The sequence below is a fragment of the Aspergillus lentulus genome (assembly GCF_001445615.1).
Source record: "Aspergillus lentulus DNA, contig: Alt16, strain: IFM 54703, whole genome shotgun sequence".
Lineage (NCBI taxonomy): Eukaryota > Fungi > Ascomycota > Eurotiomycetes > Eurotiales > Aspergillaceae > Aspergillus > Aspergillus lentulus.
The window spans coordinates 2,935,066-2,949,326 of record NW_028322113.1 but is presented as its reverse complement, the minus strand read 5'-3'; the positions used below and the strand labels follow the sequence as shown (position 1 = coordinate 2,949,326).

The following is a 14,261-nucleotide window of genomic DNA, read 5'->3' as shown; positions in this document are numbered from 1 at the left end:
CTATCAATTGCGCGTGAGCTGCGGCGGTCGGGAGCGTCATATTACGAGATAGAAGCGCTCGTCTTGCTGTGTTCATCCCCACCGCGGAGACGCACGTCAATGGAGGGACGAGACATCCTGAGGAGTATCGAGCCTCTTCAGGGACGTGTAGTGCCGATCAAGACCGTCCAGGAAACACAGTCGACTGAAGAGTTTGGTATGTCTCCCCTAGCAACCATGAGGCTATGGACTTTTATTAAGAATGATCATTGTCTGACGGGCTTTAGAGGATGCATATGTAGCTGAAGTTAACGTGAAGTTGGCCTCGAAAGTGGTCAAGTAAGATACTTAACTTCCAAGGCGCAGACAGATCGTGACTGGCTAACATCGCTGTAAAGAGCACTTGATGCTGCTTTCCCTCGCGACCCTGCTATCCCTGTGAACCATCTCCGACGGTTCGCCAAACATTCCCAATTGCCAGAATCCCTGCGCTCAGCCATCGACCACAATGAAGCCTCACCGCAGACAATCTTTGTCCTAATCTCGCCTCCTCTCCCAGAAGTTAATGCTCTCCAAAAAGTGCTTGCTCCATTTGCCCCCGTCTCCTCGACCTCTTCCGAAAGCCAGATCGAACCAGCGCCTGCGATTTCCCTACATACAATCAGGATCCCTACTCAACCGCCCTTGAATGCTAAACAAGCCGAAAAATGGACATCGACATACTGGCCCGTTGTCTACAACCCCGCCGCCCCGCGAGCCACGATAGCGCCGCCGCCGCAAATTCTAAACCGTGCACTGGACTCCATCCAACCCGAAGCCGGATATTATTTGGCGCTGGCCGAGAAAGTCGCAGAAGAAGCAGAGAAATCCGGCCGAGGCCGCAGAGTCGGAGCGGTGGTCGTCGATCCCGAAATCCTGGCTTCCATCGACACTACTGACGACGAGGACGGCACGAGATGGACGGACGCCGTTGTTGCCGTCGCAGGAGACGCGCGATATTCTCGTCGGGAAGCTGGGGCACTCTCGACGTCAGAGCTGCAGGTCGGACCGGGTCCACCTGCAGCAGCACAGACATACAACTCTGACCTGGAAGGCGGGCCTGAACTGCACGCGCTGATGCGCGCCGTGGAGATGATTGCCCAGAAACGGCGTGAAGAAGACTGCGCAGCTTCAGACACGAAACCGTACCTAAGTCCCCTGGAATCGTACTTTCTCTCCCAGTCAGAGGTATCACCCTCCGCGTCCAGGTCAGACTCGCAAGAACCGTCACCAGTACCGGAAAAGCTTCTAAAGACAAATTCCGCCTCGCCTGTTGTTCCCACGACAGCGAACACTCCTCCGTTTGCTCCGGTTGCTGCTCCGCGTATCCGCCCGCGCGCGCAGGGCGGCTACCTCTGCACAGACCTTGACGTATACCTCACCCACGAGCCGTGCTTATGCTGCTCCATGGGCATGCTCCTCTCGCGCTTCCGAGCGGTAATCTTCCCTCGAAAGGGGCGGATGGTTACGGGCGGACTGGCCTCGGAGCCTGTTGTCTCGCCAGCGTGTGACCCCGGCCCCGGTCATGGCCCTGAAGCCGAGCTTGAAGAGCCTGAATCGAAGGCGAAGGTGCAAATGGGAGGAGAGTCGTCCGATCCGACAACAAAACGAAAATACTACGGTCTGCACTGGCGCAAGGAGCTGAACTGGCGGGCGTTGGGCTTCGAGTTTGTCGAGGATGATGGTCTTGTTCAGTGTGCAGAGAGTCAGACTGCGGTGCCTTTCCATGCATGATACCAACTGTGATGCTAGATGCACTATGGAGTATGGACCCGTACAAGTATGGTGGTTATGACAGCATGTCTTCCTTGACGTTTGAAGAGTGGTGGATCGAAAGAATGCATCATTCTGACTACTTGTCCATCCTTATAATTTCTCTGCCTGGCAGCAGGGAGACATTATAGCTAATACTTTTGTATGTATTTAGCCCTGCCTGCCTACGTATGCAGGAGCCAAAATTATATCAGTCTCAGAATTTAGCTCCATTATATGTCGGGATTAATGCAAGATCACCTGATACATCCAAGTAGCTTCCGCGCAATGCTGTGCAAGGCTAGCTGGAAGATCCAGAATGACAGGTGTATAAGGTGCAATATCGCCTCCTCATAGATAGGTCATGATATTATGCATCGGTCATTAGACTAAGAAGCCCTCGCTCCGTACTAGCACGTATCATCATTCCCTTGAATCATTAATAAACAAAAGAAATGCCCAAAGAGCCTTGTCCACCACATCCAAGCCTCCCCCAAATGTGCACGCAATCCTTCTCGTCTGGGCATTACCCTCGTCTGCAGATGTCTTCAATCGTCGTGAGCCATGTTTCCAGAGCGTAGACGCGAACGACATATCCCTCTCCCCATTCATTATCTAAGGTTGTCTCCGTCGTGGATGACCCCACGCGGCAAGTACATAGATTATCTGCAAAGCTCCTGCAAGCGCCGATTGATGGGACCGAGTTTGCGAATGACGGGAGAATGAGGGTTGTTCGAAGCGACTTCCATGTACAAGGTATTCAGCCGCTGTGTGAGAATTTCGATGATCCTAGGTGCAACCTCGTGAATGTCGGGATCCTAATTGTAACATTCAGTCAGTCATGGCTACCAAAGCGGGGGAATTCTGTCAGAACGTACCCTCAGATCAACAGATTGGAGGACAACATCCAACCACGTGAGACGGTCGTCAACGTTTGTGTGGAGGGAAGACGTGACTGCAACACCGACTGAAAGCGCCACGATGGGGGAAAGCCTAGTCAGGTACGATGGGTTGAGGCGGACAAAGAGGTTGTCGAACAGATCGGCCTGCTGACTAGATTGAAGCCACTACAGCACCAATAGAGTCAGTAGCTTGCTTTTGATCTAAATATAAGAGTTCCTACCTTGACTGAGCCCTCTTCGTACCGACCCTCACTCATCAGCTGGGCAATCTCTGCCAGTTCAAGATCCTCGGCGGTTCTGGCCTCGCTGGGAGCAGCAGCCCGCCCGGCAGATGATGCCTGCTGCGAGCTGCGGCTTTCCTCGTCCTGCTGTTTGGCGCTCAACACGCGGTTGAGTCTCAGGATTTCGTTTTGGAAGTTGGTCTGGGCCGCAGCCATCGACGCGACCGTGTCAGACAGACCACGAACAAGAGTTGTGAGCTGATCGATCTTCGCGGCATCGTTGTGGCGCTGAATTTCGTACTGCTTCATCTGCACCTGCAGCTGCTTCTGCATGTCCGAACCGATCTGTTCTGCGGCCTGCAGAGCAAGGGTCTTGAAGGAGGGGGTGATGGAGTTGTGCAAGGCCCTCGACATCTCACTCTCAAGGTGGGAAGCAATTTTCTGACCAACGGCATCCGAAATGACTTTCATCACTTCAGGTTGCTTGACTGAACGAGCAACTGCGTCAGGCAGAGCCTGGCGCACCTCACGAGGCACAAGACTGCCCAGGTGCTGAGAAATGACCTGATCTAGCTGCTTTCCAACAGCGGCCGAGGTAAGCTCAGTCAGGGCAGGCACAACCTCAGATTGAATGCTGCTAGACACGATACGAGCCAGATTCTTCTCCACATTGTCAGACAGGGTGCTAGAGACCAACCGCAAGACTTGATCCTGTTTGGCTGCAGATGCAGCGTCCCAGTTGCGTCGCTCTTCGTCGAAGCGGGAGTACAGGCCTTCAAGCTCGCGACCGAGACTCTTATTAAATTCAGTAGTGACGCCAGTCTGGAGTGCCTCCAAGTGCTTGGCCCAGATCTCGCCAGTTTTACTGGCACCAGCTTCAGAGGAGAGGGGCGCGGCAGCAGTGACGGCAGGGAGAGGGGCGTCCATGGTTGATGGCTGTGTTGTGGAAGGTGCCAGTTGGGTGGGCTGCTCAGTTGGTTGAGGCACAATGCCGGACTCACCGGACAGCCTCTCAGCAGCAGTGAATGTTGCTTCCTTGGCTTTCGCTGGGCTCTCACCGGTAACGGCGGTAGCAGCAGCAGCCTTCTTTTTCTTCTTTTTCTCAGGCTTCTCGACGCCATTGGCCGCTGCAGCTGGCTCGGCCTGCTCATCGACAGCCTTCTTCTTCAGAACCGGCTTGACAGGGGACACAGTGCTTGAAGGAGCAGGTGCACCAGCAGCTTCAGTGGTCGCCTCAGGGGTCTTCTTGGCCACTTCCCTCGGCGTAGCTCTGGTGGAGGCAGAAGCCGAATCACCATTGATTGAAGGTTCATCGGCGACGTAGCTCGGGAAGGCCTGAAGCTCAGAAATTTCGATGTAGCCCTCCTCTAGCGCATTCACAGGGCGGATAATCTTATTGTCGACGCCCCATCCCAGGTCTTCTTTCTTGATGGTCAAGCAAGTCACGCCACGCGAGTGCATCACGTAAAGCTCGAAGAGCGCACTGTCTTCTTTGCTATCTCCAGGAGCCTTATTGGCAGGGAGAAGATCCAAGCTGCGCAACTGGCCCTTGGAGGCAAACGAAATCTCCCGAATGCCACTCATGCATGCTGTAGATTCTGGCTTGGGCAAGCTCGAGTCCTTCTCACCCGAGCGCTTGATGAAAGATGCCTGCGACATGGGCTGTAGATTATATCTAGGAGCGGACAGGTGAACAAAGTAGATGGAATTGCGCGTAGGATGTCCGACCACAATGATACCAGAGGCTGCATGGTAGGCGACACTACAGATGGCATCCGATTCGTTCTCGTGGGGGAACTTGAGCTCCTGCACGGCCTTGCCAAGCCCAATATCCCAGAGCTGCAAGGTGTGGTTTTGCTTAAGTCCGACCAAAACGTAACGAAGCGCCATCGATTTGACATAAGGACGCAGCTTATCGATGAACAGGACAGAGGTGGGCCAAGACTTCTCGGTGGGAGATCCGGTAACGAAGGTGTTCAATGGGACGCGCACCTCAGCTGGACTAGGCACGTTCGTGAAGAAATCGGGATTGTTGACCACTTCGCGAATATCCCAGAAGCGTAGTCTGCCGGTCTTGTCTAGAGAAGCAATGACAGTATCGTCATCACTGAACACAAAGTCCTTGCCAGCTTTGCCGGTCGAGATCTTGAGGGCCCGTTCCTTGAGAAACTTCTCCGTGTTGACGGTGCGTTGAGATCCCGAGACACCGTAGTTTGCATTGGCAGCCGCCTGGGGGCAGACGACGTAGATATTCTTGCCACGCCCGATGGCGAAGAAGCCGGGATGACGAGAGCTTCTCTTGGCCCGCGTTTTCAGCTGGCCACCAGAAGTGTTCTCATCAGAAGCCGGGAACGGCGGGAATATCAGGCTCTCGCTCTCCAAGGCATCCAGCTCGAACAGATCCTTTTCTCCACGCGAGATCAATGCCCAGTAGACCGTGCCGCTGACACCAATGCCCAAGATCGCTTGCTCCTCGGATACGCCGCTCGTTGTGGCTGAGGTGCAGAGAGTGACATTAAACACACGGTCGCGGGTTGCACGGAAGACTTGCTTGTCACTTCCATCCTCCTGACGAATGATCCTCATGCCTCCATTCTTCGCTAGAGCGTAAACGATGTATTCCGATGTAGCCGAAGTCAAGGACCGGTCCAGTTGATCAAATTCCTTCTTCAACCGGGCAATGTCCATGATGCCATCATCCCGAATGGTCGGAAGTTCCTGGGCGTTGCCCTTAAGGGCAATGGAGATGAACGGCTTCAGAGGAAAGTTGTACACGGGAACAACGCGCTCTTCTTCCTTCGCAGCACTGTCCTCGGCGCTCTCCCAACTGTCTGCAAGGGCCTCGCCACTTTCGCCATTAGTAGTTTCGTTAATAGCTGCAGTACTCTCTGCCGCGGCGTCTTGGGCGGCCGCTGCTTCAATCTTTGCAGACTGCTTGGCCTCAGCAGCTGTATCACGAAGATGACTAGCGATGGAGGAAATGACCGCTTGAGTGCTTTCTCCCTTGTCCGTTCGTACAGGCAACGACTCCTCTTCCTTGGCCGTGTTGTCACGCACTTCAGCAACGTCGCGGCCAACTATCTGATCCACCAGTTTGCCAACTACCTGGTTAACAGCCTCGCGCTGCTCTGCGTCAAGAATTGGTGATGATGGGCGTTGCGCGGCAGATGACGCTGCTGGCTGAGTCACGGGAGCAACATCCGCAGTTGCACTTACGTTGATCTTCTGGCGCTGGGTGAGCTCGACGGCGGGGCTAGCACTCCGAGACTTGATCTGAGGAGAGGCCTTGCGTGGCGATGCAGCTGCCAGTTGCTCAAAGGGGTTAGTGTATGTGAAGATGCCTTCCTTGGGCGTCGGCGTCGACTTGGACTGTTGAGAAGATACTATGCCCGGCTTCCCAGACACCATTTCCTCAGGACGCGCTCCGTGCACTTCAACTGACGCCTGTGCGATCGGCTCAGCGACAGGGGACTTGACCGGAGAGACAGACGCTGCTGGTTGGGATACCGCCTTCCCGTGCCCGTGGGACACGTCCTGGCTCGGTGATGGTCGGTTGAGCAGACGAAGCAGCATCTCCTGCGTGTTTTCAGCAGTAGGGGCCGCCGACAGGGAACTCTCGCCGACACCGGAATGACCAGGCTGAGCGAACTGCGAAGTAGTAGGCATCATGGGTGGGGTTGCAGCCGAAGGTGAAGCTTGAGCCTGTCGACCGAACAGGGACGCAACCAGATCAGACGCCGAGATGTTCCTCGTGTGAGACCTAGACACACCCTCGAAGCCAGTTTCCTGGGCAAGAGGAGACCTTGGCTGCTCCATTCCAACAGCAGTAGGCTGTTGTTGAGACGGAGCAGCTGCAGCGCCCTGATTAAACTTGAGCAGGTTCAGCAGGTTGACAGCACGGTCGGGGTTTTGAGCTTGAGGTTGCTGCGGGTACATTTCGCCACGAGGAGTGGCAGTATTAGGACTGAGGATATCCGAGCCATGATGAGGCGGTGTATTGACCGGAGATGGGCTAGGGATGGCAGATGAGACCGAAGGGTGACGGTAGCCATGCTGCAACAACTGAGGGTGAGACAAGTTCTGCCCATCGTAGGGTTGCGGCTGCGTCTGCTGTTGCTGGGGACGGTAGCCCTGCTGGTAGTGCATAGGGTACTGAGCGTCCTGAGCAGACATTCCCGAAGGAGATGGACGTGGTCTGATGCTCGCCAGGAGAGCCTGGAGATCGTTGGGGGTGGACATTTCTGTCAGCTCACCACAATGAAAGGCGACCTCCCAAGTGATATCCAAGCTCTAAGCTTCTCTCAAGAGCTCTCTTTCGAGAGCAGAAAGGGAGAAGTGAGGAAGCAGTAAGGTCAGATAGCTTTGGTAATTGAAAGAAAGAAGAGAAAGAAAGGGGCTAAATGAACGGACTATGGTACAGAGAAGAAGATGGGTAAGGAAGGGGGAGAAGAACGAGAAATGATGATAATTCAGTAGAGCAAAAAGAACAAGATGGAGGCCGAAGCGGCACTAGCTCGGGTTAGGTAAGTGGCTATGATATGTGGCTGATGGAGTTGAGGCTGATGCATACATTTGGATACCTGAGGAAGGTGGCTGTGAATAGGTAAGGTAATTATGGCGGGGATTTCAGTTACGGTACGGTAATATCTCTTATGGGAGGGAATCAGCAATGACGCTGAAAATCCTCAGTCAGTGAAAGAATACTTAAGAGTTACCTTAGATTTAGCCACGATGTACGAGAGATTTGCTCGTATCTCAGCTGTCTGATGGGCGATACTTCTCCACTATCTGCATCTAATCTCCATCTCTCCAGCTTCACTGCACTCATATCTTCTTTTATTGACTGTCAGACGTATCCCTCTTCCTCGACGTCAGTCTTCCTCTCAAGTTGAACACACTCCTCAACACTATACTACTATACTTGTGTCACTGTCACAAGAAGTGTGCTACAATCCCCTCAGCCTATAGTCTCCCACCATGTTCTGTCTCAGGAGGTAAGTCGCCGCACCATCTGAAGTATCATGCCAAACTTCCAAGCCCACTCACTCACGCGATCACAATATAGCTGGTTACCGCTCCTCTTCATCCCAACCAACGCCTCCCCGCTCTTCATCATCTCCTTCGTCACCCTCACATACATACTCCACCGACCATGCATCTACTGCTCCGCGCTACTGCTCATCCTCTTCATCTCCTCCTGCCACTGGGCTGACCGCTGCTTCTTCGACTTCCGCGGCGACTGGTTCTCGCCGCGCTACGCAACTTCAAACCCCTACGATGCCGTCTCGGCCAATACCTCCCTGGCTGCGCAGAACGGGTCTCTGGCCAGCTATGTCGTAGAGACCGTCAATACGACCACCAAGGCGCTGGCGGGCGCGGCGGTTGAGGAGGCGCAGCGGCGACTTGCGCTCAACGGATCGAGTGAACTGGGACAGCAGGAGTGGACCGGTGTTGGACTCGAATGGTTGCGGAGTTTGCTGGGACGACGGGAGTGGACTCTTCCCTGTGTAGATGTCAAGGTTCGGCTTTGAGGTATACTTCTGTTTCGGTCTTTCTTTTCCCCACCAGATGCAAAGTTCGATATAACCATATGAGGCTGGCATGGCGGATATTGTTTTGCATGTACGGGGTGGGTTCATAGAGCATGGTTTGGGCTTGCATTATTTGAATTTGACCCAAGTTGTCGTCGGTTCTTGGTTTGATTTCGTTCTTATGATCGCTGTACAGGAATCTACCGTACATACTTGATAATATTAAAGCTCATGCTTCGATCCGACACCTACAGGTATTTGCGGACAAGCAATAATACTTGGATGATCGATTATTCTGACAGAAGGCAGAGGTTATATTTCAATGTGCAGAGATTGGTTATAAACATATGCTAGTGGCTAGCTAGGTACATCAAATAGGTATCTGACAGTAAAGGAGAGGATGAAATATGTAAACATGATCACATGCCCGTTTCACATCAAGCTGACCACATCATTAAAGGGGTAATACAATCATAGTCACTGGTAGCATCAGAGAAATCGTGAAACATAAAAGTTGAGTACAGAAGTGGTATCAAAATGGCAGCCCAGGCGTAAAAACGGAGGAAAAGACAGACGAGGACAGATAAATGTGTGCGAGAATAAGGACCCTTCCTCGTCTGCAACAGAAAAGAGCATTGTTATGGCTGAATGGGGTCGGCAGTCGATTAGATCAAATAAGCGGGTGGTACAATAACAGTTGCAGCTTAGTTGTAGCCGCTGCCTACAGCCATCGGCATCGGCCAGTCGTCTTCCGTTATACTGCTCCAGAAGATCCAGACAGTAACGACCGACAAGAGGGTGAACAATGTCTCGAATAAGGCGCCGTTGATTTTCCCGTGCGACGCCTGGCAGAGATGGGTGCTGATCACGTAGTTGAAGATTTGGCCAATGGCGAACAATAGACCCGCGGCGGACAGATACACTGCATATCCCGTTAGTTGCTAAGCTCATGAGGTTGGAGTCTCCCCTGTTCTGGTAGAGACGAGGCTGAACGTACACATTGGCCGGAACTCGCCCAGGACGCGGATCACCAAGACAGCTTCCAGAATGAAGAACGCCACGAGGAGGACGAGGGGGAAGAGCTGGTACAGTACGTAGAGGGCGATATTTCGATAGTGATTAGATGGGTTCGTCGCGAACTCTCCGGTCCAGTCGAAAGCAGTATCTAGGGCGATATAACCGGTACCGATGAAGAACACAAGGGCAGAAGCAACACAGAGACCGAGCGAAACGGGTGTACCGTCGTCAAGGAACTGAAACCCGACAAGAGCGTTCAAGAAGAGAATCCAGCAAGTCGCGGTGATCGCAGCGATATGAACTGCCGTAAACCCCTATGCGCACCCCTCAGTTGTGTCCAATAGAAGCAAGGCGTCAACCAGAACAGGGAAAACATACCTTCAGCACCGCGCTGTCAAGAGGAAAACCGCCCACGGTGAAGATCTCGCAGATCTCGACGATAATGAAGCCAAGAAGGAACAATTGCATTTCCCTATACAGTATTACTCGTCAGCCCTGTCCATGCCTTTCACAGTCCCTGTTTAGCCGCGTACCTTCGCCCAACCGCGGCCTTTTTCCGTTCCGATCTCCATAATAGGAAGAGCGATACTAAGATGGATATGAATGCCAGCAGTATCGATCCTGCACCGATATCAGTCTCGCAATTCGCGACTCGTCTCCGTGTCGTCCTATCCATCGTTCCATACCTAAGTTGCTGAGATATCGATGATTTCCCAGGTCAATCCCGGTGAGGGCACAGCCGTCGTAGGCTTCATTAGGAGGTTGATTGTGGGCGACAAAGAGCTATCGAGGAACAATCGCAGTCAGCAAGCTGCAGTCCTATGGTGACAAGATTCCTATATGGAAAATCGCCTGAGAATGAAATTGACCAACTCACATTGCAAACTGGCAAGGTCGAATCTCTGCAAAAGTCCTGTTCGCGAAAATCCCCATTGGTTAACTCCCCTTTCGCGCAACCAGTAGACGTATCCAATTCCGTCGGCAGACTCACGTTGAAATTCCCAAACTGTGTAGAACCCATGATTCACCGACCGTTGAAGCGATTGACCATGCAAAAGGACTTGGATGACCGTGGACAAGATTCCGCGCGCCTCGATGGTGGTCTTGCTGGTAGTTAAATTAGCTTCTCTTTTCCCTGGGACCCACGCTAAGGGACCAGACCAGGCCGTTGACAATGGCTCCCGTCGCAAAGCTGAAACAAGGCAGTAACCGTGGGATTATTATGATGTTGATCGTTGTGTCAATTAAGTCTCTGCAAGTCCAAGACGAAGAGCACAAATTTTGTTATTATTTGCAGCCAAAAGTGAGGAGATTTAATCGATGAAAACCGTGGTGGGCAGATCGTGAGTCAATTGCAGCTCCAAAGCGTCCGTAACTGAGGCTGCAAGATTGTTGTCATCCACGAGGGCAATGCAACAGGACGTGAACGATGGCAGATTATGCAAGAATATACTCCGTATGCGAGTAGACAATATGTCGAAGAAAGGAAGTGGAACTGAAGATGGAGAAATGGCTGTACAGGTCAACTTGACACGAGGTGGCTTAGAGCGAAAACACCATCAGGACAATTAACGTCGATGAGCGGGAACAGTAGCCTACAGAGCGCGGAGTAGAGAAGATAAATCGGACGCCATAGACTACATATCCAGTCCCCAAAAAAATAAATAAAATAAAATAAAATAAAATGATACTGTCTATGAATCAATACTAGTGAATTCTAACGGGCCATAATTGGATTTCTTCCTGAAGATTTTTGACTCAAGGACCAAACACTCCAGACGAAGCAATAATTGAGCAGGCTGGGGTCTTGGGCTAATTGAGCGCCAACTACGTATGGAGAGAACTCTGATACTCCATACCTTCTTGAATTCCTTCCATGATCCTGGAGCTTGGTCTGATTCATCGAGGTTGGAGATGTTTCTCCTGCCAGAACTTGATGATCAAGGCACCTTGACAATAACAGACCACTAGACAGAATATTGTCCTTCAACCGTGGTTGGTCGAGCTGTGCTTGGATTGTACCAAGGAAGTTCTTCCATCTTCGTCCATGGATTGTTTTGATTTCCCCGGTTTTCTATTCTTGGTGCCTGCACTACTCGTCCCTGATTTGATACATCAAACTCTAAGGTAATTTTACTTGTCATGCAGTCAGTTCAATTGCACAAAGAGCTCAACCTAGGGATAAAGTACAGTCAGAGTCAGGTTTACCAGCAAATTACGGTATGAAGTTATGCCTGCTACTACGGAGTAGCTAGTACTGTATCTGCAGTTGTCTCTCAATCGACATGTCCTTCCCAACCTCCTGTAGAACCTACTCGCGTGGTTTCAGTACACAGACTCTACCAATACAAGACAAAAGCAACAAAACTCCCCAAAAGTAACATAATATCTTACCTTACCTACCTGTGATGAGGCCTGCCAAAATACGGTATTGTAACTGACTGACCACACCGACTGTCTTACAAGTTACACCTCATCAGCCTCCCGATTTTCCCAAGGTATCTTCTCCCTCTTTCCATGGGGTATGCCGTATGGGATACGGAATAGATAGTGGTCTACTCCTTGCTTTTTGAAGCCATACATCACTGATGATCATCATCCTACTCAGTCCAATGCCTAAGGCACCGGTCACATTTCGTACCTTGCCTGGGTTACTGCTATCGTTTATAAATTCCAAGTCGATGAGGTCGGATGATTCAAGCTGCGCTTCTTCGTAGACCAGGTTGCTGTATGGGTTGATCTTTGGAATTGCCGATTCAGAAGTCCCGGAGTCGGCGATACGGTGTATAGCTTCAGGAATATATACCTGTTTATACCTGAATTTACTCAAGAGCAATTCTTATGGCTGAAGGGTTCCATTCCCCATACCAGTGTTATGCTGTGTTGTACTTAGTGAATGCTTTCCCATTTGTCTTGTTCAACGATCGATATAGGCAGCTACTCCGAAAGTTCACCTCTATCAAGGATGATAGCAAGCGGGCCGTTTGTTTCCAACTGTCTGGTCTTCAACTCGGCACAGATTATTATTATTGCGGGGAGCCTGTAACGCCGAATACATCGGCCCAAGAGGTGTCATTGTGGCGGACGGCCGTAGACAGCGGCAGGGCCAGAACATCTTCATGTAAGATGCACTCTTATTGGCGCATTGAGAGAAATCTAGCATACATCCTCGATCTCCAATTTCTTACCATCGTGTTCGCCCAGGTCCAGTTTTAATGTCCGTCCGAACAACTCGAGCAGCATCTCGAAGCATACCTTGGTAATGGCGGGGTCATACCGTCCCTTGCTGAGCTCATCTCGAATGAATGCATCTGTCGGGGCTCTCCGTTAGCACCACCTTGGAACTGATTATTAACAGCAGAGTGTCATAATATAACGTACGTTGAGCCCATGCGACCTCGTAGAAGCTGAACAGTACCCCCTTCTCATGCAGGGTCTTGCGGATCAGGTCTCTACCCTCCGGTGGAACATGGTTGTCGTTCTTGCCAAAAATCTAAACCATTGTCACTTAGCTGTCGACTATTCCCCAAATCCCAGAGCGTCGACCTAAACGAAATCAACTCACCATCAGAAGCTCTCCCTTGATATCGCCCGCTCTAGCCAAACTGTCATCATTCTTACCCTCGCCGAGGGTCTTGCTGTGGATGTCCGTCGCAAAGTAGCAAACAGCCGCCTTGACGCGACTGTCCAACGCACAGCGGTACGCAAGATGGCCACCCAGGCACATACCCGTTGCGCCTACCCGGCCATTGCAAGTGGGCAGAGAGAGCAAGTAGTCAACGCACAACGAGGCATCCTCGTCGTAAGCGGCTATTTTCTACATCTCGGTTAGCAGCGCTCAGACATGATCTGCCGTAATGGTGACTCGGCTTGTGGGTGCATACCTTGCTGATTTTCCACTGGTTTCCCTTGTCGGTATCTTCAGCATTGTACTGCAGTGGCTCCGGGCCGGTGAATTCGTGGTAGCTGGACGGCGCAGCACAGATGTATCCCTGGCCCGCAATCTGTCTGGCGAACCGCGAGACAGGTCCAGTCACTGGCTACAGTCAGTTCCGGCGTCGCCAGTGCCGCGAAGCTGTGTACGCACCTTGGTAGATCTCACTGAACACTACTACACCAGGGAATCGAGCCTTGGGGTATCCAGGAATAGTGGGATGGAACACGTAGATACCTGACCAATTTGTGATAAGCAGATAAATCTTTATTGGGGTCTTGGAGTCATTTGGTTACATACGCATAGTACCATTTCCATCCGTCTTGGTGGGCACATCGTAGAAAGATTCCTGGATCAACATGACGGGTGGCAGCGAATTAGATGGTATGTAATGTGCTCAGTTGACTCTGTATGATCTTAGTCTAAACTCAGTGGAACAGTTAGCGCAATCAATTGAATCAATTGCGCCTTTCAGTCAGCTATTACTGACTTTCACGCGACGCATGGTGGGGGTTCAACTGCTCTATCGATAAGCTGCGATGGAGGGATGAAGACAGGTCATGTGATTGATAAGATATATTTGTTGGCTTCAAATGACTGGATTCGATGCTCACTGATGATACACTGGAGATACGAAGTATTCGCTGACTTCTTTGTTCCGTGGAATTTATACATTATCATTCAAGCGATAGAGTCTCGCTAGGGTCATAAACCCCTCTTTATCAAGGGACAGGGGTAATAGTAATGGAAACAGAAGGAGAAGAAAAGTAACGAAAAGGAAACCAAGTGATGACCGGTAGTAGTCAATCTAATGATGTACATGAATCGAAGTGAACTGCCGGTGGACGAATATATCAAGAATATAAAGACTCCTGTTGTAAAGTAA

The 14,261-nt window shown here is 51.4% G+C and overlaps 5 protein-coding genes across 5 annotated transcripts; 2 read left to right on the top strand and 3 right to left on the bottom strand.

Moving 5' to 3' along the window:
* Nucleotides 1-99: 99 nt before the first annotated feature.
* ALT_8416 (putative tRNA-specific adenosine-34 deaminase subunit Tad3) lies at nucleotides 100-1,752 on the top strand (the record flags this gene model as incomplete). Its single annotated transcript, XM_033561359.2, has 3 exons — nucleotides 100-196; nucleotides 267-318; nucleotides 378-1,752. 3 exons carry the CDS (start codon nucleotides 100-102, stop codon nucleotides 1,750-1,752), a joined length of 1,524 nt encoding a protein of 507 aa, XP_033417250.2.
* Nucleotides 1,753-2,432: 680 nt separating this feature from the next.
* Nucleotides 2,433-7,132, bottom strand: ALT_8415 (uncharacterized protein; the record flags this gene model as incomplete). Its single annotated transcript, XM_033561360.2, has 3 exons — nucleotides 2,433-2,588; nucleotides 2,649-2,837; nucleotides 2,894-7,132. The coding sequence occupies 3 exons, from the start codon at nucleotides 7,130-7,132 to the stop codon at nucleotides 2,433-2,435; spliced, it is 4,584 nt and encodes a 1,527-aa protein (XP_033417251.2).
* Nucleotides 7,133-7,870: 738 nt separating this feature from the next.
* On the top strand, nucleotides 7,871-8,424 carry ALT_8414 (uncharacterized protein C652.01; the record flags this gene model as incomplete). Its single annotated transcript, XM_033561361.1, has 2 exons — nucleotides 7,871-7,887; nucleotides 7,959-8,424. 2 exons carry the CDS (start codon nucleotides 7,871-7,873, stop codon nucleotides 8,422-8,424), a joined length of 483 nt encoding a protein of 160 aa, XP_033417252.1.
* A 704-nt stretch (nucleotides 8,425-9,128) lies between these two features.
* Nucleotides 9,129-10,462, bottom strand: ALT_8413 (chitin synthase export chaperone; the record flags this gene model as incomplete). The annotated part of the gene is made up of 6 exons (XM_089600419.1): nucleotides 9,129-9,346; nucleotides 9,422-9,755; nucleotides 9,820-9,913; nucleotides 9,975-10,062; nucleotides 10,128-10,224; nucleotides 10,319-10,462. 6 exons carry the CDS (start codon nucleotides 10,460-10,462, stop codon nucleotides 9,129-9,131), a joined length of 975 nt encoding a protein of 324 aa, XP_089455312.1.
* Nucleotides 10,463-12,467: 2,005 nt separating this feature from the next.
* On the bottom strand, nucleotides 12,468-13,736 carry ALT_8412 (dienelactone hydrolase family protein; the record flags this gene model as incomplete). Its single annotated transcript, XM_033561363.2, has 7 exons — nucleotides 12,468-12,574; nucleotides 12,630-12,752; nucleotides 12,823-12,934; nucleotides 13,007-13,258; nucleotides 13,326-13,477; nucleotides 13,529-13,612; nucleotides 13,676-13,736. 7 exons carry the CDS (start codon nucleotides 13,734-13,736, stop codon nucleotides 12,468-12,470), a joined length of 891 nt encoding a protein of 296 aa, XP_033417254.2.
* Nucleotides 13,737-14,261: the final 525 nt, after the last annotated feature.